General features: G+C 50.8%; 1 protein-coding gene across 1 annotated transcript in view; it reads left to right on the plus strand.

Moving 5' to 3' along the window:
- Positions 1 to 23826, plus strand: part of FSTL4 (follistatin like 4) — a 404300-nt gene that overhangs the window by 184153 nt on the left and 196321 nt on the right. The window contains exon 4 of the mRNA XM_082725661.1: positions 9531 to 9773. Within this exon, the coding sequence (XP_082581787.1) occupies positions 9531 to 9773 (243 nt within the window). The remainder of the gene's footprint in view (positions 1 to 9530; positions 9774 to 23826) is intronic.

Raw genomic sequence — 23826 nt, forward strand, 5'->3', positions numbered from 1 at the left:
AGCCTCCTACTCTCTGGTCAACATGTGCTCTCCCAGACTCAGGGATACAGCAGACAGTCTACTCATTTAGGCAGGCAAGCCAGCTTCCCATGAGCCTCTGTGCCCACCTGTCAGAGGCCTCAGCAGCTGCTTGGCTCAGACAAGCCTGATGGTGGGAGCTGACAAGAGAAGAAAAGATATTCTTTTTGATCCAGTTACTAAGCTTTGTTTTGATATTATGGCTGCTAATCCCATTGAGAGCAAAGGACAGATCTTTGAGAAGAGAAACTAACACCCTCCTGACTGGAAAATAGTACATTTTTCTGTGCTAATATTAGATATTTTAATTGAGCTCCATTTTTAAAAAAATAAATAGCAGAATAATCAAGAAGACGAGCATGTTATTCTCTCTAGTTGTGAGACACATCTGTGCTAAGTGATCTACAAGGCCAAGTGTCGACCTGAGGGCGGCTCTTATGCAGCTGGTAAAGGGCCCTAGAAGAAAGTAGCGCTCCCTCTGCGCTCGTAAGTCTGGAGTATAAATGTGGGGGAGCACCACAGTGCCTCATGCATGGAGAGTGCCTCATGCTGCGTGTCTGCACGATAATCCTTGAAATAATTGGAAGCAGCCTGTGGTGTCATGGCCTTGAATCATTAGTTGGTGGAGAGGCAGGAAAGAACCCATGTAATGAGGTATCAGCAAGAGAGTGGAGACCCATCAAGAGTGGCAACATCTGGCCCCCTCAGCTCGAAGATGCAGGGAGCCCCAAGGAGCCAGAGAAGGGGACAGGAGAGCTTGGTACTGGGAGGAAAAATGAGGGGTCTGGTGACAGAGAGTAAGACAGATGCAAGCTAAGGAGGCTTTAGGCAACGAACAGGAGCTTGGGGACAGGAATATATTTGGAGGAAGCGCTCTAAAACAAAACCATTTTGCAAAAGAAACTCTCCCAAGGGCAAAAATCCTATTGTGTTTCACATTTTTATGCAGCTTTTCTTTTTTAGAAGGTCTCTGAAATAACCCTTCACAAGCCAGTTGAGACAGCTGGATAGGGCAGACAGAGGCAAAGAGAAAGAAGAGAGTCTTGTACTTTTATTATAGCCAGAGACATTCAAGTTAGGACATGAGTTTTTGTACACCAAGTTCACAGGCACGAGGCTGTTTTTCACGTCTCACCGGATCTCTACAGAAGCCCTTCATGCTCCTGTTCAGGAAGCTTGAGGAGGCTCACACAGGAAAGAGACTTGCTGTAATAGAACCCAGGTCTCAAACTCTCACCCTAAGTTTTCCATACCATTCACTCTGCCCACTACTCACTGTGTCACCGTATCACCTTCCTTAAAATCTCCAACCTCCAATGACTCAGATCTCTAGCCAGCAGTTTTGGGTGTCTACAGTCTCTTAATCAGATCTAGTCTTTTTCTCTCTGGCATTTCCTGCAGCCACTCCATGCCAAGCCCAAAGCCACACTCTGAACATAAGAATTAGAACCTGGCCATCGCCCTGAAACCAGAGAGACACCCCATCCCCCTCCCAAAGCGCTCAGTGACTGTGAATTCCAGCTGCTCAGAGTCCCGCTGCAGGACCTGCTATTCTATCTGACCTGCTGTTCTTGCACTGAGACAAGTGCTGAGTTGCTGGCCAGCAGCCTGGGAGCCCATCATAGATGGAATATGCCTATGGGAAGCCTCAGGGAGAAAACTCTAGAAATCGTGAGTCAGGCCAGTTCACTGTTGTCACACAAAGTAGAGAGCAAGGTGGCATGATAGCACAAAGGGCTCCCAGAAGGAAGAGACACCAGGACCTGCTCGTGGTAAGTGGGTCTGACACCTCTGCAGGCACCAGGACCCAGGCCACTTGCTGCCTTTGAACTTGAGCTCCAGGCTTGCCTGGCAGGTTGGAGGCCCTGAGGCGTTGAGGGGAGCCTGCAGAGTCTGAGCTGCAGTTCAGTCCTGGGCCCTGAGAATCGGGTTCCCTCACCTTGGAGGCCAGACTCCCTCACTTTGAAGGCTGGGCAGAGTTTACATGAGTCAAGCCAATCCCCAGCACAAGGAAAATGGTGAAGGGAAGAGTGTCCTTGAGATATTTTGAAGCTTGCTATTTCAAGCCTGCCTTTTAAATCTAGTTGATGTAGTTTATATACTCAGTATAAATAGGCTTACCTTTTCATGAAGGCAGGCCTCCTGACGATGGTCACCAGCCCACACTCGTGTCCAATACGTCAGTAAAAGCACGGGGCTTCATAGTTTCTAGTCCTGTTGAACCCATCACTAACTGAGGGTCTAAACTGAGCACTTACTATGTGCCAGCCTCTATGAATTATGTCATTTAGTCCTCAAAACAATCCGGTCACGCAGTCAACTATTGCTATCTTCATTCTTAAATCAGAGGGAAAGGGGTAGGGGACTTGTCAGGGCTGCGACTTGGTAGGGTCAGAGCCCAGGGCTGGGTCCGCAATGACATTTCATTCAACCCTGTGTCTGGTGATGCAAGCCTACCCCAGCTCACTCTTGCTCTGCTCCATCAGGTGCCCTCCCACGTGACAATTCTCTTCCCACGTGAGCAAAGCTGAGCTCCGTGGTTGGGGTCTTTGTTTCCTCCCTTCTGGGGTCTCTCTGCGAGGTTGGATGCTCCAAGAACAGGAGATGTTCAGGGTAGGGGGGGAAAGGTGAAACTCTGTGGCAGCATTTTCAAATGACATCTATCACTGCAGGCACTTGGTGGTATTGGGGAAAAGACCCAAAACTTGGGAATAAGACAAAAGGGCAGGTAACACATCCTCTCAGGTCATATTGGCGCAGTGTTTAACGGGCTCACCCAGGGTCATTTCGATCTGGACCAGAGGTTGCCTCTCTGCGTGTCTTGCCGTGCACCACTCACTGAAGGCCCTTACTATGCAGTTACCCACTAACTCATAGATTTGCTTCCAGGAAAGATGCAAACAGCTTCCACCTGGTGGAGAACACAGCCCCCAAAGTTGTGTCTTCTTGCCCTGTATGTCATTCACCAACATGTGCCTCGCCTGGCCAGCTCAGTCCCTCTCTTGTCTTTAACACCCATGTACCCCTGAACCAGCTTCTCTCTCCTGCGGGTTCCCTCATTAATGAGCTAAATAAATCTTCACCTCATCCTCACTTTATATTCTCATGAGAGGCACGCTTTTAAGCTTTTGGAAAGTATGCTTTGGCATTGTGTTCATCTGTAACTGGAAATAGACCCTCCAAAAGTCCTGCCAGAGACATCGGGCGTGCGTGGCAACCAGCTGTCTGTTAGATCCAGACTCCTTGGCCAGAAAGAGCCAGCTGAAGGTTGAAGGTCTTCCTTCCCTCATCTTGTTCCAGGCATTTCTGACTTGACAGTTCATTGTTGTTTTTTTAATTAATTTTTTATCTAAATTCAATTGAATTAACATATACTTTATTATTAGTTTCCAGGATAGAATTTAACAATTCATCAGTTGCCTGTAACACCCAGTGCTCCTTACATCATATGCCCTCCTTAATGCCCATCACCCTGTTACCCCATCCCCCAACACTCTTCCCTCCAGCAATTCTTAATTTGTTTACTAGAGTTGAGAGTCACTTATGGTTGGTCTGCCTCTGTGATTTCATCTTGTTTTATTTTTCCCTCCCTTCCCTCTGCTCCTCCATTTTGTTTCTTAAATTCTACATATGAATAAGGTCTTACAACATTTGTCTTTCTCCGACTGACTTATTTTGCTTAACATAATACTTTCCATCCACATTGTTGCAAATGGATTTCATTCTTTTTGGTGGCTGAGTAATGTTCCTACCCCAGCTCACTCTGTGTGTGTGTGTGTGTGTGTGTGTGTGTGTGTGTGTGTGTGTGTGTCTAGGGATATATATACCTATATCTTCTTTATCTATTCATCTGTTGATGGACATTTGGGCTCTTTCCAAATGGTTGGTGTTTGAAGCCAGTTTGTTGGACCCAGGTTTGTAATCTCAGAGTTATACACATGACAAGGTGCATTTAGCTTCCAGCAATGGGTAACTGGATATTTCTGTTAAGTGTTTGGACCTAGCAAATTTGGTCATGTCTTTCAGAGCTCGTCAGAATTCTGCTTTAATGAAGCACACAGTTGCCTCAGCTTAGGGTCCACTCTGGGGTCACTGAGAGGAATTCACATCTGCCTAGCAGTCACCTAGACAATTCCCGGGGGAATAAAAGCCAGAGAAGGAGGTCAGAAAGATGTTAATGCTGAGAGGCATCCCATTAGAGGGAGGGGACCCCGGCCACGGAGGCCATGCATGATAAGGAGTGGGATTGGGTCTGTGATGCTCAGAGACCCCAGCAGGGCTTCCTCCCCTAGCACCGAAGACCTCCGGCCCATAGAGAAAGTGCCACATGGGACTCCGAGCTGCATGCACTCAGTGTGTGAGCTGCAGAGATCCTGCAGGCCAGGAGTGCTGATGTTTGGGGGTATCCTGATGTCGGTGAAGCTCAAACTGTGGAGGTGTGGGCCCTCCCAGCATGAGTTCCTTGAGGCAGGAGCATATTGTCCCATGAGCTGAGCAGATTGTCCCATGTCCCATGTCTAAGGGATTTGGGTGAGACTGATTGAAATCTAGGCTCTGCTGCTTCCCACCCACTTGTTATCTGAGCTCAGGCAAATTACCTCTTGACTGTATTTCCTAATCTATAGAATGAGCCTGTACGTGTGCCACAGACACATTCAGGTTGCAGCCTATGCGTGCATCAGCTTCACGGGACTGTTGTAAGGATTAAAGGAAAAGGAGATGAGAGTCACGTGTTCTAAGTGTGAGGCAGGGCATGCGTGAGTCAACAGTAGCTGCTTTATATACTGCCCTCTCTGGCTGGGTCCTGGAAATGCGTATCTCCCTAGCGGTAACTGCAGACCCTCTTCCCATCCCCCCATGTGAATGAGATTCTCCAGGCACAGGTGGAGCTGGCGCAGCCCCAGCACCCAGGGCGCCCAGAGGCTATGTCGATTCCTACCAAGGTGGCTCGTGTTGAGAGCCCAGGGGGGCTTCTCCCTCCCCCACCAGCAGCCTGCAGGGTGCCTAGAGCCTTCTGGCCTGTGGGAGTGCTTGAGGGTGAGTCCCTTTTGCCAGGAATGGAGCCAGTGTGCTGAACTTCAGGGCCACTACACCTCCTCTCAACGTTCAGGACTCGGGCTGACAAACACCCCCAGAGAACCAGAGGCACCCTGCTTTCCCAAGGGTACAGCAGGCAGCCGGCCTCTGCCTGGCAAGGCTGTCTTGGAGCAGGGCTTTGCGAGCGAGTGGGCTGCTTCCTGTGAAGCCCAGGCTGTCCCCCTCCCAGGCCCAGGTCTCTGCCCCCTCTCTCTCAGGTCTCACGTCAAATATCTCACCTCAGCAAGGCTTCTCTGACTCCAAGAGAGTTGGCTCATGACAGCAACTAGTCTGTTTCCTGTGCGTTGACTACAACCCACAGTGGTTTCTTGTTTGTGTTCTTGCTCCTGTGTGTCTCCCTACATACAGTGTCCTGCCCTGAGCACTATATCCTGGCGTGCCTTGTGTCCCTAGCACCCGGTGTCGGGTCTGGCACAGAGGAGGTGCTCCAGGACTGTGCCCTGGCTGTGTGGGGGAAGGACCCCACTGTTTCCACCTGTGCACGGTGCGGGCCAGGGAGCTGCATCTCTGCAGGCTCTGGCACAAACTCAGGATCTGCAGCTACGGAAAAGGCACTTATATGGTATGCACAGGGGGTTCCCAACGGCAAGTCCTCAGTCCTGGGTCCTTAAAAAACCCAACCATGACCCAGGTTGTGTGCTGTAGCTTAGTGAGTAGGTATTTTTGCTCAGAAAAGAAGCACTGAATCTCTCTGTATCTGCCAATGGGTGGGCACTTAGTTGCTATATGGGAACCTTCCAGCCACCGGCGCCAGAGACCACCATCATGCCAGCCTGGGGCTCAAGGCAGGCGGCAGTGAGGCTGTCGGCATGGGGTGCCTGAGATTTGGTGCTGTCCATGCTTTCTGCGGCCATAGCCCACTCTTTTTGGCCTGCTCAGAGCCAAGCCGTCACCTCAGTGTGGCTTCGTGGTGAGGTGGAATGCGGTAGTAAGCATTTCAACCCTAGTCCTTTGCTGAACGAGGAGTAGGGACCTCCCGAGGTGGCATCATGAGAAGGGGGCTCTTCTCAGTAGTCAAGCCAGGGGCAAGATCTTGGAGGGAAGTGCTGCACGGGGCAAGCTTGCCTGTGGGAGTTAGCATCCCACAGTAGAAAACCATCATGTTTTCCCTCATGCACTGCTTGGCACCATCCCCGAGAGAGAAGCACCCCCTGCTGTACTTTGTGGCAAAGCACCGGTTACTGAGACTGAGTCAGAGTTTGGGAACTGCCATGTGGTATGGTCAGTGATGAGAAAACAGGCCCCCTGCAATGGGGGACGGAAAAGTCCCACCTCCTCTGATCCCTTGACAGGGTCCCACGGGCTCAGCTTCCACTGTTACTAAGCTGGGCCACTTCCCCTTGTCTGGGAGGCAATGGTAGCCAAGGTCTATGAGTTCACATCAAGAACCCTGATCTGAGTCACAGAGGGGATCTCTAGCACCAACTGGTACAGATGGATGTGTTTCTCTGCTGCCATAACTTTCACGTAACAATTCCCATTTCTGACTGTGTTCAGTAAATTTAATTAGTGTCAAAAATCCGCTTATTTGGTAAGATGATCAGTTTCTAACCTGGGTAAACGACTTTCTTTATGACTATAAATTAAGCATATTATATCTTTTTCATGCATCATGATCGTCCTCATAAATACTGTAGGCAGTTGCTGGCGGTCTCACTTGGTTACCTTTCCCATTACTGTTTTATCACCGTCCTGCTAGGACTGGAGAATTCATTCTGTTTTAGTAACAAGGAGGAAGTAGTGACAAGGGGCTTGTTTTTGCAAGGAACCCATAGCTTGGTCTGCATCTCTACGGCCAAGGATGGGATTCCAGACCCACCCCTGTGCACGGCGTTCCCAGCTCATCACCAGGCCTGCTGGCCAAAGACTGGGAAAAACAGATGCATGGCTGTTCAGCTACTTTTGTCTTAATTGCAAATAATTAAGATCAAATATTTGCCAACAACCCATTTCCATGTCAGGAGAACCTGAGTGTTCTTGGCAATATCTGTGAGCACAGGTTGGCTGGAGTGTTTTCTTAACACTGACTCCTCGGCGTACAGCCTATGGGGGAGGCCTCAGTCACACCTGTGATCTACTCATACAAGGGCACTGGAGACCTGATGTCCAGTGCTAGTCTTCGGATGACCTCACTGCAATCAGAGTGTGTGGTGTTTGAGAGGAGAAAGGGTCAGATGGCAGGGGTTCTGCCCCCACACTCTGCCTTGCCATCCACTGCAAGCTGGCTTGGCTATAACTGCCTAGGCTGGTTTAGGTGGGCTCTGAAGTCTCTTCCTACTCTGCCGCTCGAGATTCCAGTCTCCTTTACCCCACAAGGCTCCCTCCATGGACCTTTGTCTCCCCTTTGTGCCTCCATCCTTCCAGTTTCCCTCTGCCCTCTGCTAGAGGAGACAAGGGGAGATGTCTCCCTTAAAAAGGTTCCCCCATTGGGGTATGGTGTTCCCACTACCCTCCTCATCTCTGCTTGTAACCTGAGGTTTGACCAGTGACACCAAGTCAGAGCTGAGGAGGTCAGCTTTTAAAACTACTGTGTTTCCTAAAGTGTCCAAGGCTGTGTGAGGACAAAGGCCCCATACCTGCAGGGTCTCTCTCATCCAGACATCGAGGTAGACCTTCTCAGGAAGGGAATTCAAGCATGGGGGAGGCTCAGACTCGCCCTGGCAGTGAGCCCCCCAGAGAGGCGCTAGACCCCAGGGGTGAGTGCTTGGAGCTGAGTCAGCTGGAATGTGCATAGTCTGAGCAGGGCAAATACCCTGAAGCAGGAACTGAGAGGCCAGACACTCAGAAACTTTGGCTCTGCTTCTTCAAGGGTAACCCATTTTGCAGCACCCAGGAGAGTCATGCTAATCAAACACACTCTGTGGCAAAGCAGCCATCAACACCATGGGTGGAGGCCCTCCAGCCCAGGGCCTCCCACTGCCAGGACCCTTTGTCTCCCCTTCACCTGTCAACCTTGACAGGAAGATGTGTGCAGAGCCGATAAATGCCGCCAAGCCTCCACTGTGACATGCAAACATCAGCCAAGTGGATAAAGAAGATTCCCACGCCTGCTTAGGATCTGCACTTCTACACTGCTCAGAGATATTTTGACCTTCTAGTTTATTTTGATTCAAGAAAAAGTCAATATTTCTTAGCTTGCCAAGGCTGGAAGAATTTAAATGAATTATTGAATCAAGCAGTTAATCTATTGATAACTGATTTTTTTCCTTTTAAATCTAGAATGATGAAAAGCAGGCTTAATGGAAAACAAGAAAAAGAAGGTTGTTTTTCCCCCCAGATGTTTTAATCCCATGGGATCAGAGCTGGGGCCAAATGTTCAGTGTTGACCACTGGGGCCGTTCTGTCTCACTTGAAAATTGTGAAGAAGATACAATTAAAACTTAAAAGCAAAGACTTCTGTGGCCATACAATCTGCATCCATGATTTAATTATTTGTATTTTGATATCCTTTTCCTATTCTCAACTTGTGTTTGCTGCCATTAATGCTGCATGGCAAACCTCTCATTTTCTGAACTCTTCTGGTGGAATGGAATGTCATTTGTGGGGGTGCTTGCTTGGCCTTTTGTGTAAGTGGGCACTTCCAGCAATAAGATGCTCTCCCGGCCACCCTGCCCACATGGGAGTGTGAACTCTGGGCACCACTGCCTCACACCACTGGACACATGTGTTGGATGCAGGGGACACCCAGCAGCATGGCAGCAGCCATTCCCCAGGTCTCAGCCTTCCTGCCACAGCTGTGGCTTCCTGCTTTGTGCAAGGGCTGGGCGGTAGAGAAAGGCTACTGGTCCCACTGCTAGTGGTGTGTATCCTAGAGAACCACATTCTCACCCAGAGACAAAGGTCAAGCTCAAGCCTCCCTGCCATGGCTGACCCCATCCTGAACATTTGAGTATTACTTTCTCCTTTCTTACTCCACACTCCCTAGACTCTGCTGTTTTTCCCCATTTCCTGCCCCACGTATCTGACCACACTTGCTCTGCTTGGCACTCTGTGTCTCCTAGAATGATGCCTGGCATCCTTACCCTTCCCATCCTGCCCCTGTACAGAACTCCTCCTCCCATCAGTGCAATTACGGGCGCCATGGCTCAAGCCTTGCCTTTTGGCAAGCCATCCTCCTCTTGCTTGGCATGGTCCATTGGCTCTTTGCTACCTCCACGTGGTCCCCTGTTTACTCTTCCCTTCCAGGATGGGTGTGCCTGAGATGGTTGGTGTGAGCCAACCATAAAACCTGAACCCTGTACAGCTGGGCACTGCTTTTGACACTGTGACCACCTCCTGTTAGTAGAGCAAAGACTTTTTTGGGCACCCCAAACCCCAAGCCCTTGGCTTCACTGGCAAATGGAACCACAAAGGAAGCCCTTGACCACCCTCCCCTAATGCTTGAAGCTGACCCTCTGTGTTTGTGTATTCAACAGGACTTTCTGATGGGCTGCCAGCCTCCTGTGGGAAGAAGTTCTGCAGCCGTGGTAGCAGGTGCATGCTCAGCAGAGAGACCGGGGAGCCCGAATGCCGGTGCCTGGAGGCATGCAGGCCCAGCTACATGCCTGTGTGTGGCTCCGATGGGAGGTTTTATGAGAATCACTGTGAGCTCCACCGAGCTGCTTGCCTGCTGGAGAGGAATATCATCATTGTCCACAGCAAGGACTGTTTCCTTAAAGGTAGGAAGATACCTCCTTGCACCTATGCTTTTGGTTTTGGGGATGGATCTTCTCATGCCAGGGTGCTGAATCTGCAGGTTGGATGTGTAAAGGCAGTAGAGGAAGGCAGGAGGCTCAACCGGGTAGCAACAGCAACATTTCAATGAGGCATGTTCTGTGTATGTCCACCTCCAGAGACCCAGAGACCCCCTGTCTTTGGAGGGGGGGGGGGCCTTGGAGAGCAGAATCTAGGCAGACCTTTGGGGTAAGACAGGGAGGGGAAAAGAAGGGATGGAACCCACCAAGTGCCTACAACAGTGATGGAGAGGCGCGTCAGAACTGCCAGGGCCTGGGCACCCAGAGCGGAGGGGCAGGGCTCGGGCTCGCCCTAATGGGCCCCGAGCCCATGGTGCGATGGCCGGGATGTCAAGGAGTTCTCCGCAAGGGAGCACAGGTCTATTGGCCCCCTACAGCCCCCCCCAAGCCACCTGCAGACACATGAAGGGCCGCTTTCCCATCCTCCTATCTGGGCTGTGGCAGCAGAAGTCGAGGTCAGGGGGGAAGGTGTCCTGGAGAAAGCAAAGCTCTGGCAGGTCGGGCTTCCCCTCTGAGTAGAAGTAGCTTCGGACACGTTCACGGCTGTGCTTCTGACACTCACGCTGAGGTGCTGCAGGAGTCATGAGGCACATTATGGAAATGAGGCCAAAATGAGCCCAGGAAAAATGTTCCCGGTCTGAAAACCCTGCCCAGCCTCATGCCCGCCGAACCCCGGCCCTGTGCGTACTAAAACACTTGACCAGCTGCTCCAGCTTCATTGGCCGTGTTGAATTTTATAGACTGATGTTCCGTTCTCCAGTTTCCAATATCCCCCAAATTGCATCTTTCTAAAGGTTTTTATTTCTGCATCAGAGTGTGCCCAGCCTCCCTCACCATCGGTTATTCAAACAGCATTTCTCATTTCATGCAAGGGAAAAACAACCACCATGAAAGCTGCCTTGGCGAGGGAGGATGGGCAAGAGCCGGGGAGGATGGGGGCCGCCGGTGCACGCGGATGAGGGCTTGGTTCTGCTTCATGCTGGTTGAATTCATCCACCAAATCCTTCTGATTCATTGAGGTTTTATACGGATTTTGTGAATGCCCGTGCTGTGGACAGCAGTCCCCACCAGCTCCCAGAGAGGCCTAAGGGTGCCGTCGGGCTCTGCTACTTCCTAGCTGTGTGACCTTGGGCACATCACTCCACTTTTCTGGGCCTTTTCCTCTGCTGTGAAAGGGGCTATTGGCAGTATGGAGGAAAGTAAATGAGAGGCTACACAGACACCCATGTGCCAGGCACATCGCAGTGTGGTGTATTAGTGACCCCAGTCAGCCTGTTTTAATCCAGCGTGGCCTCAGGTCTGGAGCAGAGAGGCACAGGTCATGCAGGGAAGGCATGACCTGCCCAGCAGGTGTGGGGCCCACCTGGCTTCTGGGTAAGTGGAGTCAGGAATGAAGACGCTGAGGGTCAGGTCCTCATGCTGAGATGCCCAACAGGAACCAGGGCTCCCATTTCTGCAGACCCAGCTCTGTGGGTCTGGATGCTATGGAGGAGTCCTCACCATCTCCTGCTCAGATCGGCTCCCATCCCAAGCAGCGGGAAGGCCCACCTGCCTCTGTCCTCCAGCATCCCCACCAGGAGCGCCCAGCAAACAGTGAAGCCCTGCTCACTGTCTGCAGGGGCTTGGCAGGGATGGAAGGCAGGCAGGGGACTTCAGGTGGGCACCACCCCACCTGCCCCAGAGCCATGGTTCCAATGGGGAACAAGAGAATACAGTGACAGGGGCTGGGGAGCAGAGGTCTTAGAAGGGAAGAGGCAGTGAAGAACAATATTCTACAGCCCGAGATAGCAGTAGAGTATTTAATCCCCTCTTCAGCTCCACGGATGGTAGTTTGTCTTTTGTCCCTATTTCCAGGGAGTTATTGATAGAGGAAACTGAAAAATACTTTCTTTTTTTCATGCAAATAGTAATTCTAAATTCATCCACATTCATTATCTTTTCCTACCAGACTTTTTCTAAAGAAAAGTTCTGACTTCATTCTCAGGTTTCATTTGTACCCCAGAAGTCACTATGAGGACACACTCCTCATGGGGCCGGGTATGTAGAGACGGTGGGGGGGGACATGCTGGTGGATTCAAGGGGCCGCAGCTCGGCGCACCCCCTCTGTGGCTGGGGCCTGGGGCTGTCGGCGGGGCAGGGAAGGTGATTCTCTGGAGCGCTGCGTGAGGACCACAGCCCTCTTGCTCTGCAAGGGAGGAGAGGCGATATTCTAAGCCCCAGTTTCAAGAAAACTTCTGGTATCACATTGCGGTTGCTATGGCAATGGAATTCCTCGTGAATGTGGAATGAAATATAACATCATTTAGGGATTATTAGCATGTGAGTAGAGCAAAACTGAACTCAAATCATTGCTTCAGCTCATCTTTGCAGCTTTTGATACCAGCTCTCCTGACATCCCAAGCAGGGTGTCCCCTGCCGAAAATCAGGGGGACAGAGAGATGTAGGATTGTCAGATCTCTTTCTGCCTGTGGCCAAATTAAAGTGTTGTTGTTGTTAAAGTGGTGTTCTCAGCACCAGATACCACCAGAGAATACCAAGACGGTGGGTGGAATTCTCTGTAACTCTAACTCCTGATAGGCTTTGTGTTTGCAAAGTTACCTCATGACATGGGGTTCCTATTTGTATACTGGTTGACACTTTTAAAATTGTTTTTCTGTCTCCGTTTGGAATTCACTCAGTATCTCCTGCATTGTTTGAGAAGACAAGCTTGCTTTCAGCCGTCACTCACTACACCGGGCTTGTATTATCCCAGATGATACAGTGTCATAGTTGGACAGTTTTCCAAACAAACCGTGAAATTATGGAAGAAAGAGGCCTGTTAGGGCTATACTTCTAAACGGATCTGAAGATTCCTCGTCCTGCATGGTGTTTTGGGGGGGCACTTTGATGCTTCAGAGACAAGTTTCCAGGCTCATGAAATCAGAGGAAATAATTTCCCTTTTTAACCAAAAAATGAAACACACTATAGGCTCACTAACAAACCTTTTTTTTTAAGTGTTACCACACAAGGAATAAAAACCCAGCCTTTTGAATAAATGAAACAAGGTGGGATCGGGAGGGAGACAAACCATAATAGACTCTTAATGTCACAAAACAAACTGAGGGTGGCGGGGGTTAGGGAGAGGGTGGTGGGGTTATGGACACTGGGGAGTGTGTGTGATATGGCGATTCATAGACCTGTACTCCTGGGGCTAATAATACATTATATGTTTATTAAAAAAAAAAAAAAATATATATATATATATATATATATATACACAAACAAAGAAACAAAAACCCAGCCTTTTGTGGCAAGGCAGAACAGATAGGTCTTGCTGCCAAAGAGGCTTCTTCTATTGTTGTTCCTGTTGGTACTTTGAATGTTACTGCCTCAGAACTGAAATTAGGTGTCTCACCTTCAGGCCATTTCCATACTTCCACAAGTCTTTCCTGCCCTGCAAGAGTGAGCGCTACTCACATCCCCTGCTGGGAGCCCAGGCTTTGGTTTCCCTGGTCAGTTGGAGCAGGTCCCCACAGCCAGGGGGGTGCTAAGGCCTGAGTGAGCCTTGCGGGCGGGAGTAGGCGGGAGCAGGCCTTGCGAGGGGTGGAGGGTGGCACAGGCTCAAAGGCAAGGCCTGAGGTCCATCGTGGGCCATACCACACCTCCTTGGTCAGGGCACGTGAGCTGTCTGTGCCTCACTTACCCCATCCATAGAACGGGAATGATGACGGTGCCTGCCTCACAGCAAGGCTGCCGTGGGCATGAACTGAGCAGCGGCTGGCCCATGATGAGCAGGGTCAGCCACTGCTCAGGACCACAGGGATGCCGTTGCAAACATGGTGACATAGCAGAGAGGCAAATGCGAGAGGCCTTAAGACGCCTGCCCCTGGACAGCACTGTGTATGAGCTAAGAACTTGATGGAGGCCGGGGCAGGTGCGCCTGTGAGTGAAGAGAGAGATGATCACTGGTTCTCCATGTTTATAGAATGAGTGGCTAGAACTGGATCTCCAAATGGGCAAACTAAACTCACCTCTAGCTGCCTTGCTGTTTTAGAAAGAGATGTAAAAGTCATTTAGGTTCACCTAGCAGGTCAGTAGAGATGCTGAAGGAGTTCCAATAGCCCCTGATTCTGAGTCTAGAGGAAGTTCTGGAATGCATGAAAGGCTCCTGGGAACTGCCAGTTGAGCCTTAGGGAGGGGCTCATCTGCCAGAGGGTGAGAAGGGACATGTCCAGGGAAGAGAGAGTAAAGGGCATCTCCCAGGGTGAGTGAGGGCAGGAGGGTGGTCCTTAGCAAGGCAGGCATGGGGTTCCTGCAGACTCAGAGAAGAACAAGGACCTAAAATGCAGATCATGGGGAATGTGGGTTCATACTGGGTAAAGCAGACACTTGGGGAAGGTGAGCTGAGAAAGGCCTGCACACCAGGCTAGGGTGTTGCACCCAAGCTGACTGTCCGATGAACCAGTCCAACTTTCCCCAAACAGGGACCCTGGGGCCCAGAGAGGGCTGGTACCTAGTCCAGGTTACTAAGGCCCTGCCCCTGCAGCCTGCCCTTGAGAAGCAGCCACATCTCTGGGGCTGCTCATCCCAGCAAGACATGTTCACGACAGATGCAGCCACTTTCTTCTTCTCCCCTGGACACCTCTTGGTGCAGAGATGGAAGGCTCAGGAGCCTTGATCGGTAAGAAAGGTCTGGGAGCTCCTCAGTGGGGGCCTGCCCTCTAGGTCAGCAAGAAGCCCAGTTGGGAACAACTCCCAAAAACCTGGCTCAGTCGTCCCAAACTGACGGGTCCTCTGGATGTCCCAACACCAGACCACTCTCTCCCCAGTGAGGAAGGAATAGGAACGCAGGTTCACTCAGAGGCCACTGAGCCCCAGGACAAAGCAGCAGAGCCTCTAAGACCAATCTGAAGGCCCTTCCACCAGGTCTGGCTTTTATGCCAGCCTTCACTTTCCAAAACCTCTTTCCTGTTTCCAGTTTCTTCACATTGCCCTCTACTCCTGACCCCACCCACATTCTGTCCAGAGACCTTGGCTGCTCTTCCAGCCCTGCCCAGCAATCTGTGTGTACTCAGTGCCCTCCCTGACCTTCACTTTGAACACCACAGAGGAGGGTGTGGCCATTCTCTGCCAAGTCGCCCAGCTTCACAGGCATTATTGAATGTCCTCCAGATGCCAAGGCTGTGCTGGACCTGAGGACACCCATATGATCAGGACTCTAGGCCTGATCTCCTGGAATAGATAGCCACAAGGAAGGGCTACCTCCATTCCCCAGCACTCTCACTCTCTGGGCCAGCATGAGGGAGCTGCTCTAGCCAGAGACACCCCCAAGACCTCAAGGACCAGCAGGGATCTTCATGGACTGTCCCGTTGCAGAGACTTCCCTGTAGATTGTTCCCTCACCAGTGCACAAGGAACTGGGAAGACCAAGCAGCAGGTTGACCAGCAGCCCCCAGGGCAGCAGCCCTTGGAGCTCACTCATCCCCTTTCTGGTACCTGCTCCCCCATCAAGAGGAACATGGCATCAGACAAAGGTTTGTTCTTTCGTTATATCCTCTAGGTTTTATGCAAGACAACGTCTTGGTGTGAGTGACTCACAGAAGTGCAAGAATGTTATCAGTGCAGTGCGTGTGGTGTGCTTCACAGAATGGCTATACTTTGGATGAATTAATTACATTCCAGTAATTAAAAATTGCTAATAAGTTACTGAGCTGAGAAAGTCTCGCACCACATTCATTTTGCTTATGTAAACACGCCACAGCCTCTGAGGCCCCCACATTGTCTTCTGCCCTTTCCTGACACCCCCTCCTCCATATGCCCAGCCCCTCCTCGGTCCCTTCGGCCAGCTCCGGGCGTCTCCTAGCCCCGCGAGTCTCCTAGCCTCGCATCCCTCCAGGGGTCCTCCCTTCTCTCCCCTGGACCCCAGGCGCCACCTGCGCTGGGTGCCTCCCCTGCCCCATCTCTGCCACACTCTGCCCACCCGGGTTCCTTCTGCCTCCCATCCCCAGGGAGATTGGTGTAGCCCAGGTGTTACAGCCAGGTGGCACTTTGCAGGCCTTCTCTTGCTGCACCTGCCCTGCCATGGACAGTCTTTGGGCAGGCCCCCACTTGTGCTGCTGTGATCCGTGGTGTGGGCCCCTCCTTCCCCACTAGCATTCTCCACATGGGCTCTCCCCAGGCCCCCCTCAGCCCTCCTCTCTTTCCTTTTCACCCCCTCACCATTCCTGCCGTGCCTCATATGCAAATAAGACCCAGCTGTATCTTCATCCCGACCTCTCGTCCACATTTCAGTCACAGGTCCTGCTCCCCAAAGGCCCACAACCACCTCAGATCCAGTGTGTCCAGAATGAACTCTCCAACTCTCCACTCCCTCTGTCCTTAACACCCTTGTTCCTCACACAATGTCTATCTCACTGAGAGCAACCTCTTCATACCCCAGAAGACCGGACCCCAAGAGACTGATGCTTCCTCGCAGCCGAACCCCCTCACCATAAAATCACACCAAGTTTAATTCCTTTTAACTTCTTACCTCTGCCCCCTCTTCTGTACCTGTTCTGCTACCACACACGCCCATCCCATCATCATCATTCACCGGCATGTCCACTGTGACCCCCTAGATGTTCTCCCAGCTCCTGGCCAGATACTTCTTCAAACCCACCTTCTGTATGGCCTTAAGAGCGAGTTTTTCAGGAGGTAACTACCCTGCCTTAACCCTTCCATCCATTCATTCAGCAAATGTGCACCTCCTATGAGTCAGGTCTGTGACCGGCACTGGGGATAGAGCAGTGCACAAAATGGACATGATTCCTGCCCCGATGGCACATGCAGTCTCTTGTTGTACATAAGAAATTAAGTGTCTTAGCCGATGACAAATGCCATGGAGGAGGATGAAGGAGGCACAGGGGTGGGCAAGAGTTTCTAATAGGAGAAGAGGCATCTGAGCCAATAGCTAGAGAAAGTTGAGAAGTTAGGGAGTTCCCTATTTGACTATCTGGAGGAAGGAGTAGCAGGTTCAAAGACGCTGAGGTGAGAGCCCTCCAGGCTTGTATAGAGATCAAAGAGGATCCCAGGATAACTGAAGCAGAGTGAGGAAGGCCAGAGAGGTCTGAGTGGTGGTCAGAGGGGCCTTGCTGGCCATGGGAAGACTGAGCTACTAACCACTATCCCATGTTGCCTTTCTGATTATTCTGCCATGACCACCAGTGGATGGCCTCGAGGCACCATCCCGTTCATCACCACCCGAGGAAGCTGTCCGGGGTGTGCTATAGCTGGAGAAGACCTGTCCAGGGGCTGTCAAGCATCTCCGGGGTCCTTCTTCACCTGAGTTAAACTCACAGGGCCAGGGGATTTCCTCTTCTTTGTCAGCTTGTCAACCTTCCCACGATACTGGGGGTCTCTACAAGTAAAGAAATATGATTTATCTTTCAACCCCGACACCCGGAAATGTTCATTCATTTTGGATGAATGCACAAATGGATGTTATGTGTTAAATAGGATATGTGCAAACCTTTCAAAGTCCCCAAGTGAGAGCATGGAAAGCCCTAGAGGTGCTTTGTGTCACATGTATCAGAGGGTCCCAGCAAAGGACCAGCGAAGGATGGGTGGGATTTATAAAGAGGACCCTGCTCAGAGACATGTTCTCTGTGATGGGGCGGGGGGGGGGGGCGGGCATTAAGGGTGTTGAGGGAACATAAGGAAAGAATGGGCAGAAGGAGACCGAGGAGGGGGGTGACACGGAGCCTCCTGTCCCCCCACTTCTTGCCAGCAGAGGCTGCTTAAGCAAGGCCCTACATGGAAAGAAGGGGGCCATTGGCCCCGGGTGCTTCAAACCACCTCCTGGTGCCTGTGGCCAACGCTTGGGAGACTTTGGCTGATGATCAGGAGTCAAATGTTTAATTACTGGAGCGAGAAGAAGTTGATTTGGGACTTCTTTAAGGTTCTCCCCTATTGCGCCTTCAATTAAGATCAAGGCCCCGTGCAACAGCCGCTAAATGACGCCGCATATTGAATCTCTGTGCTCAAGCAGTTTATCTAATTATCTGTGTGACAAACTCAGCAGCTGTCAGCGCGGCCACAGCTCAGATATGGTGACTCTGGGCCCCCGCCTGCTAGTGTTTTCTGCTTCCTCACAGGCTGCGCGAAAGGGCTTCCGTGCTCTTCTGCACAGAGGGAATCCCTTTCAAGTTCTCTTGCCACTGATGGAAGGTGCTAAGGGCACCCACAGCGGGGAGCTGAGCAGAAGCCTGGGGGTCTGCCGCTCCCTGGCTCTCTAGTCCCCCTGCCTCACCATCAGCCCCTGTGGCTGGCATGCGTCTCCAGGCTCTCCCTGCTCTTCTAAACAGGGAAGAATTGGCCTGACTTGGGCCTTTTTTTTTTTTTTTTTTCCTCCAAGGAGAAGGAGGAAGTCTTACCATTGCATCACAATAACTGAAATAAATCAAGGGAGTTGGGCGGCAGATGGACACAGTGACCCAGGGAGAGGGAGATGACTGCTCATCTCCAGCAGCAGAGAGTGTATGCGTGGCTAAATGTCCCAGAGCAGGCTCACCAGATGCGTGTCCACACCAAAGGATCCAATCCAAGGGATGGAGCTATGGAAAGCTGCGGCCCAGCCCTTGGCAGCATCCTGGGGACTGGGGAAGCACCCATGGTTCCTAGTGTGGATGAACTGGTGCCCCGCCCTTTGCCGGGTGCCATGGGAGAGCCGTGTCTAGAACACTAATGAGGGAAGCTAATGAGGGAGGGCAGAGCTTCACAATGACCTCAAAATTTGGACCCCTTGTCCTGGCAAGTCCTGTCCTCTGCTTTTCTTCTTCTTGTGTTCATTTCTGCTTTGATGCATTTTGATCACTCATTAATGAAGGTAGCCAGAGTGAAACTACTTTGGAAAAGCTCCTCTAGATGAAACTAGTAAAATTGCTTTCTTGCCAGGAAATTAAAATCATCAGACACAATGAGCTCTGCCAACTTATTAGAAGCAACGGTCTGAGTGGGGCATTTGTCTTTGTAGCTGAAGGAGGGGTGCATCCAGGCCCCTGGAAGGCACACCTGTTGACTTATCATCCTGCAAGAACTTCATGTCCTCTTGTCCTTGTCTTTTAGTCCAGCCCCACCCATTTTGATTGCAGGGGTTTGACCTTCAGACCTGGTCTCCAGAGGTCAGCAAGTGCCTCTGTGAGCTCAGGTGCACCCCACTCATTCTGCCAGACTGAGTTCTCTGAGGTCTCTACCCAGACCTCATTCTCTCCCTCCCTCTCTCTCTCCGCCCCTCCCTGCTCTCTCTCTCCCTCTCTCTCTCTTCATCCCTCCCTGCCCCCCACCTCCTCTTTCCTCCCTCCCCCATCCATGCTGTGTGGCTCACCAATTAATTTATATTTCCACTGAAATATAACAAACCCAAGGTCTTTCTTGTGGGGCTTTGCAGAGAACCCTTTGATCTCCAGCTCTGTGTGGGTCCTCGTAGCTGAGATTTTTAAATTTTCCCCTTCCAAGCGTATACAGTGCTCCAGGAACTCTAGATGAGAGACACATGAGGGAGAGTATGGTGTGTCTGGTAGCCAGGAGTCAGGAATAGGGGAGTGAGGAAGAAATCTGTGCAAAGCTGCAGAAGGAAGAATACCCCAGAGTGAGGGAAAGTGTTGAAAGAGGCCATCCAGGGACCCCGGGAGCAGTGGGCACAGTCTCAGGGAGGCTCAGCAGCAAAGCATCCCTGTTATATACAGAGTGAATTTGTTAGTTCTCCTTTCTATCCAAATGTCCAAACTTCCAAGGGTGTCTCTCAACTGTTCAACCACAAGTACTGGTTCCAGGAAAGCTATAACCTCCACCTCCTAGCATCCCCACCCCCCTGTCGTGACATTTTGGGGCAGTGACCATGAACAATCTGGACAGTCTTGTCAGGGCTGGGATGAATGTGAATGGAAGTGAGGCTGGACAGACCTGCCGGGACAAGAATTAAAGGGAAGTTGCCTTCTGCCACCCAGGAGAGGAAGAGCTCACTCGGGGTGAAGAGAAAAAGGGAAATGATGACCAAAACCAGAAGCCCGGTAGACAGCAACTGTGTTCTCTCAATTCAAGAAAACATGCACCCTGAGAGGAGATGAAAAACAGGATTACAGATTGACTAAGCCACAGCCAAAAATGAAATGGAAGCGGGAGGAGGTAAAGCAAGACTTTATGGAATGGGGAGTAGCATCACCCAAGTGCCTTCTGTGTCTCAAGCAGTGGAGGGCAAGATTAACAACACAGAAATCAAACAAGCATGCCCCCACCAGGAGAACAGACTTAAAAAGCCCTCCCAGAATACATAGAAGAAACGGGAAAGAAAAAGGTAAAGAAGAAGAAGAAGAATGTGAGAGAAGATGATAGATAGAGAAGACGGGGATGAAAGCTTAGCTCTTGGCCATCCGTCATCTTCGAGACCCCAGAGCGAATCAAAGGGACACAGAGAGCGAAGAAAGATTGTTTTTTAAATTGCACTGTGTGGAAAGATTCCTAAAATAGGTCTGAATGTAACTGCTAAAATTTCAGGATTTCAGAAATTTTTTCAAATATATTTGAAGTGATCAGGCAGAGAGGAAAAGCCTGGTCTCCTGTAAAGAAAAAAGAAAACCCACTGGTGTTAGGCTTTTCTGCAACATTAAGAAGCAAGAAGGCAGCGAAGACCATCTAGAGAGTTTTGAAGTGGTAATTCGGCACTCCTCAGATGAAAATCCCTGTGTGGAAACAACAGAAAGGATGCTCTGCTGGGCAGGGGCTCAGATAACAGACCACCTATGTATTCTTGGCTGGAAAAAAAAAAAAAAGATACTGAAAGGTGAACCCCCAACAATCTAGGGACACATCAAATTTGGGAAATAAGAAGGTCGTGGTACTCACAGCCTGGAGGTGAGCAAGAGATTCCTCTCATGAAAAAATTGTCTAAATGATTGTTTTTAAGCATAATTACCCAAAGGGACAAAGAGTAAATGAAGACGTTAAATGCGCTAATTTCTTTGACTCCCTTGTGAGGGTTTCAACAGATCCTGCATAATTCTTGACTTAGTGTGTTAAAAAGCATGTATCTGTTTAGCTAGGCAATTTCCCATTAACTCCGTCGTTCCTCCCCAGAATGAACCCAGTGCTGGCCCCAAACAAGTCTCCCAGGCTGCTCCCTGCCACAGTGGGAGGCTTCGCTCCTGCCTTCGCTGGTCAGAGACCACGGGTAGGATTGGTCCTTGAGTGAGGTGACCTACCCTAAGGCTGGGCCTCCCGTGCCTTGCTCACAGTGGCTAGAGTGGGCTCCCCCTTCCAGGAAGCTTGCCTGGGCTGGAATGGAAGTAGAACTCCAGCTTGCTCTAGGGTGTCTTCCTGGAGCAGTGACGTCAGTGAGCCAGGGATGTGGCCTGGACTAGTGATTCTCATGTTCTAATCGAAATAGGTGGTTGATCCACAAGGAAGGAGTGAGTAAGAGCTGAACCATGTTGTGAGAAAAAAAAGCCAGGAAAGCAAAAGTCTGGCCTCTTGGGAGGTGGAGGTAGAGATGAGACCCCCTAGGCCAGCCAGGGCTACCATGGAGGTGGCCCTGCACAGGAGAGAAGGATGGGGTCACCATGATGTTGGCCACCATTCATGGAGTGGCTGCCAGCTTCCCAGACTCTACCAGATCCTCTGTGGGCATTAACTCGTGTCAAATAACTTGTCCAGTTACTGAGCTGCTAAATGAGAACTGGGGCCTGCCTTCCTCTGTCACTATGTGCCAGCAGCTCCTCCGGTGGGTAGAAGGGCCTCTCTTGGGGGACAATGGCTCAATGTGACCGTGGCAGGATGCACAGGACTTGACCAACCAGATGTCGGGGAGGGCGGTGGCAGCTGGACTTACTTAATGCAGCCTCCCTGCTCCCTGCTGCCTTCCCTCACCTCTCCTCAGACTGGCCACAGGCTGCTGATCAGACAACATGTGCTTAAAAGTGATCTTCCCCTAAAAGCAAATGGGTGGAATGTCACTTTCCTGTGGACATCCAGATTGTCACAGCCAGTCATTTTAATGAAGTGAATCATGTTCACACGCATCCAGTCTTCGACCCCAGGGACCGGCACCGTGTGGATCGGTGATTTCACCACCACCATGCACACGTTGCAGACGAAGGGTGTGTCCACTCCCTGCCAGGGGAGAGGCGGGGACAGCTGGCTTCCTCAGCAGAGGAAAGGAGACTGCCATTCTTCCGGGGTGCTCTTCTCTGCGTCTCCACCTCAGCCTCTCTTCCTTCTCGCCCAGTCCCTGCTCCATCCCTGCCGTATTTCAGCAGCGTGAAGACCTTATTTACATGCCAGGCTTGTCTCAATAAGCACTCCTAACAATTTTAAAGGAACAAACATTCCATTTTAAAAAGTCTTGTGGATCTCAGGGTACACAGTTGCGAGTATCAAGAAGACCTAATGAAGAGAGGGATCTCTGGAAAAGGCAGACAAAGCCCACTGCTGGGAAATGGGGTTTCTCTCCTGTGAGAAATGCCGACAGGCGCGCACATGCTAATTTAGAAAAACAGTGAAGAGGAACCCGGACGCACCCTGGAATATGTCTGTCTAGAAGGCTGGGGAAGAAATAATCCCAGGAAGAGGCACCTGCCAGCTTCCTTTGGTTACAGCTCCACGGGGACTCGGTGGGCTCTGATTATAATTCAGTTTTTGCGGGGTTTATTGTGATTTTATGCATCTCACGCTTTTTAAGAGACCAGAGAGCAGATGGGGGCAGAGGGCAGGGTAACGACTCACGGAGGAAGCCCATGCTCCAGGCCAGGCCCGCCACTGGGTACCTGTCGACTCTTCATCCCATTCAGCCCTACGAAGGCCCTTCGGGACAAGGAGTATTACTGTCCCGACTGAGCAGAGGCCAACACCGAGGTCAGAGAGGCTTTGTGACTTGCCCAAGACCAAGGAGGAGAGAGCTGTCACTTAGACTCAGTCCCGTTTTATTTAAAATGTGCTCTTTGTTCCTCTTACTCTGCTACCTCTCTTGTATGTGTAATGATTTTTATAGTCAATAACAGAAAACAAGCCTTGGAAACCATCTAATTCTGAAGGTACCTCGTGATCACTGTCCAGCAACCTGGCAGACTATGTCTGTGTTCACATAGTTCTGTTCTGAAGACAACTTCTTTGCAGGAGCAGGTGATGGTCACCTTGCTGTGGGCCGCTCTTGCCTCGACAAAAGAGTAATGTTTTTTCACAACCTTGGTTCTTTCGTTGTCTTTGCTGCTTCCACTGTGCCATGCCTTCTGTCTATGGGATAATTTTTATAAATCAGAAATGCAGGAGACCTCACACTGAACAGCACCTGGTCTATCCCTTGGTCAGGATTGGCTGGGAACAGTACCTAGCAGAGGAGCCAGTGGACAGGTGGGCTTAGGGCTGACCCACAGACCAGGTTGTGTTCTGGGGCATCTAGGAGCCAGTGGGACAGCCCAAGCTTGCAGCCCTGGAGAAGGGGCTCGGACCTGTGTGATTGGAGAGAGGGCCTCTCAAGACAAAATCACACAGGAACTCATGAGCAGCACCAAGGGGTGCCTGGAATGTCACTCCACCTGTTTATTCACATTTCTAGGACAAGTGAAGTGGTGGTCCTGTCCTCCACATTTTATGGGTCAAGGTTATGTTTCAGGATGCGTTATAAAAACCTGGGACTCCTATATCTGGGCTGTTAATGGCTTGGTAAATTTTAACAACTGAGTCTTTTGCGGATTCCAGAAATCTTGCTGAGCACCTCCTGTGTGCCAGGCTTGGTTTACAGGCTGGGGACTCAGTAAGACTGAGATGTGGTCCCTGCCCTTGGGAAGCTCATAGCAGAGAAAGATGTAAACTGGGGTGATAGTCTATTATGGAAGGAACCAGGGAGGCCTCTGGAGGGGGTGCCATCCTGGCTGAGTATTAAGTGGAAAGTAGAAATAGGCTAGGCAAAAAGGAAGGGAAAGGGCCTTCTAGGGCAAGGGTTAGGGTGCGTATCTACAATGGGGAACCATG

The sequence above is a fragment of the Mustela nivalis genome (genome assembly GCF_964662115.1).
Source record: "Mustela nivalis genome assembly, chromosome: 3".
In the NCBI taxonomy this organism is placed as follows: domain Eukaryota; kingdom Metazoa; phylum Chordata; class Mammalia; order Carnivora; family Mustelidae; genus Mustela; species Mustela nivalis.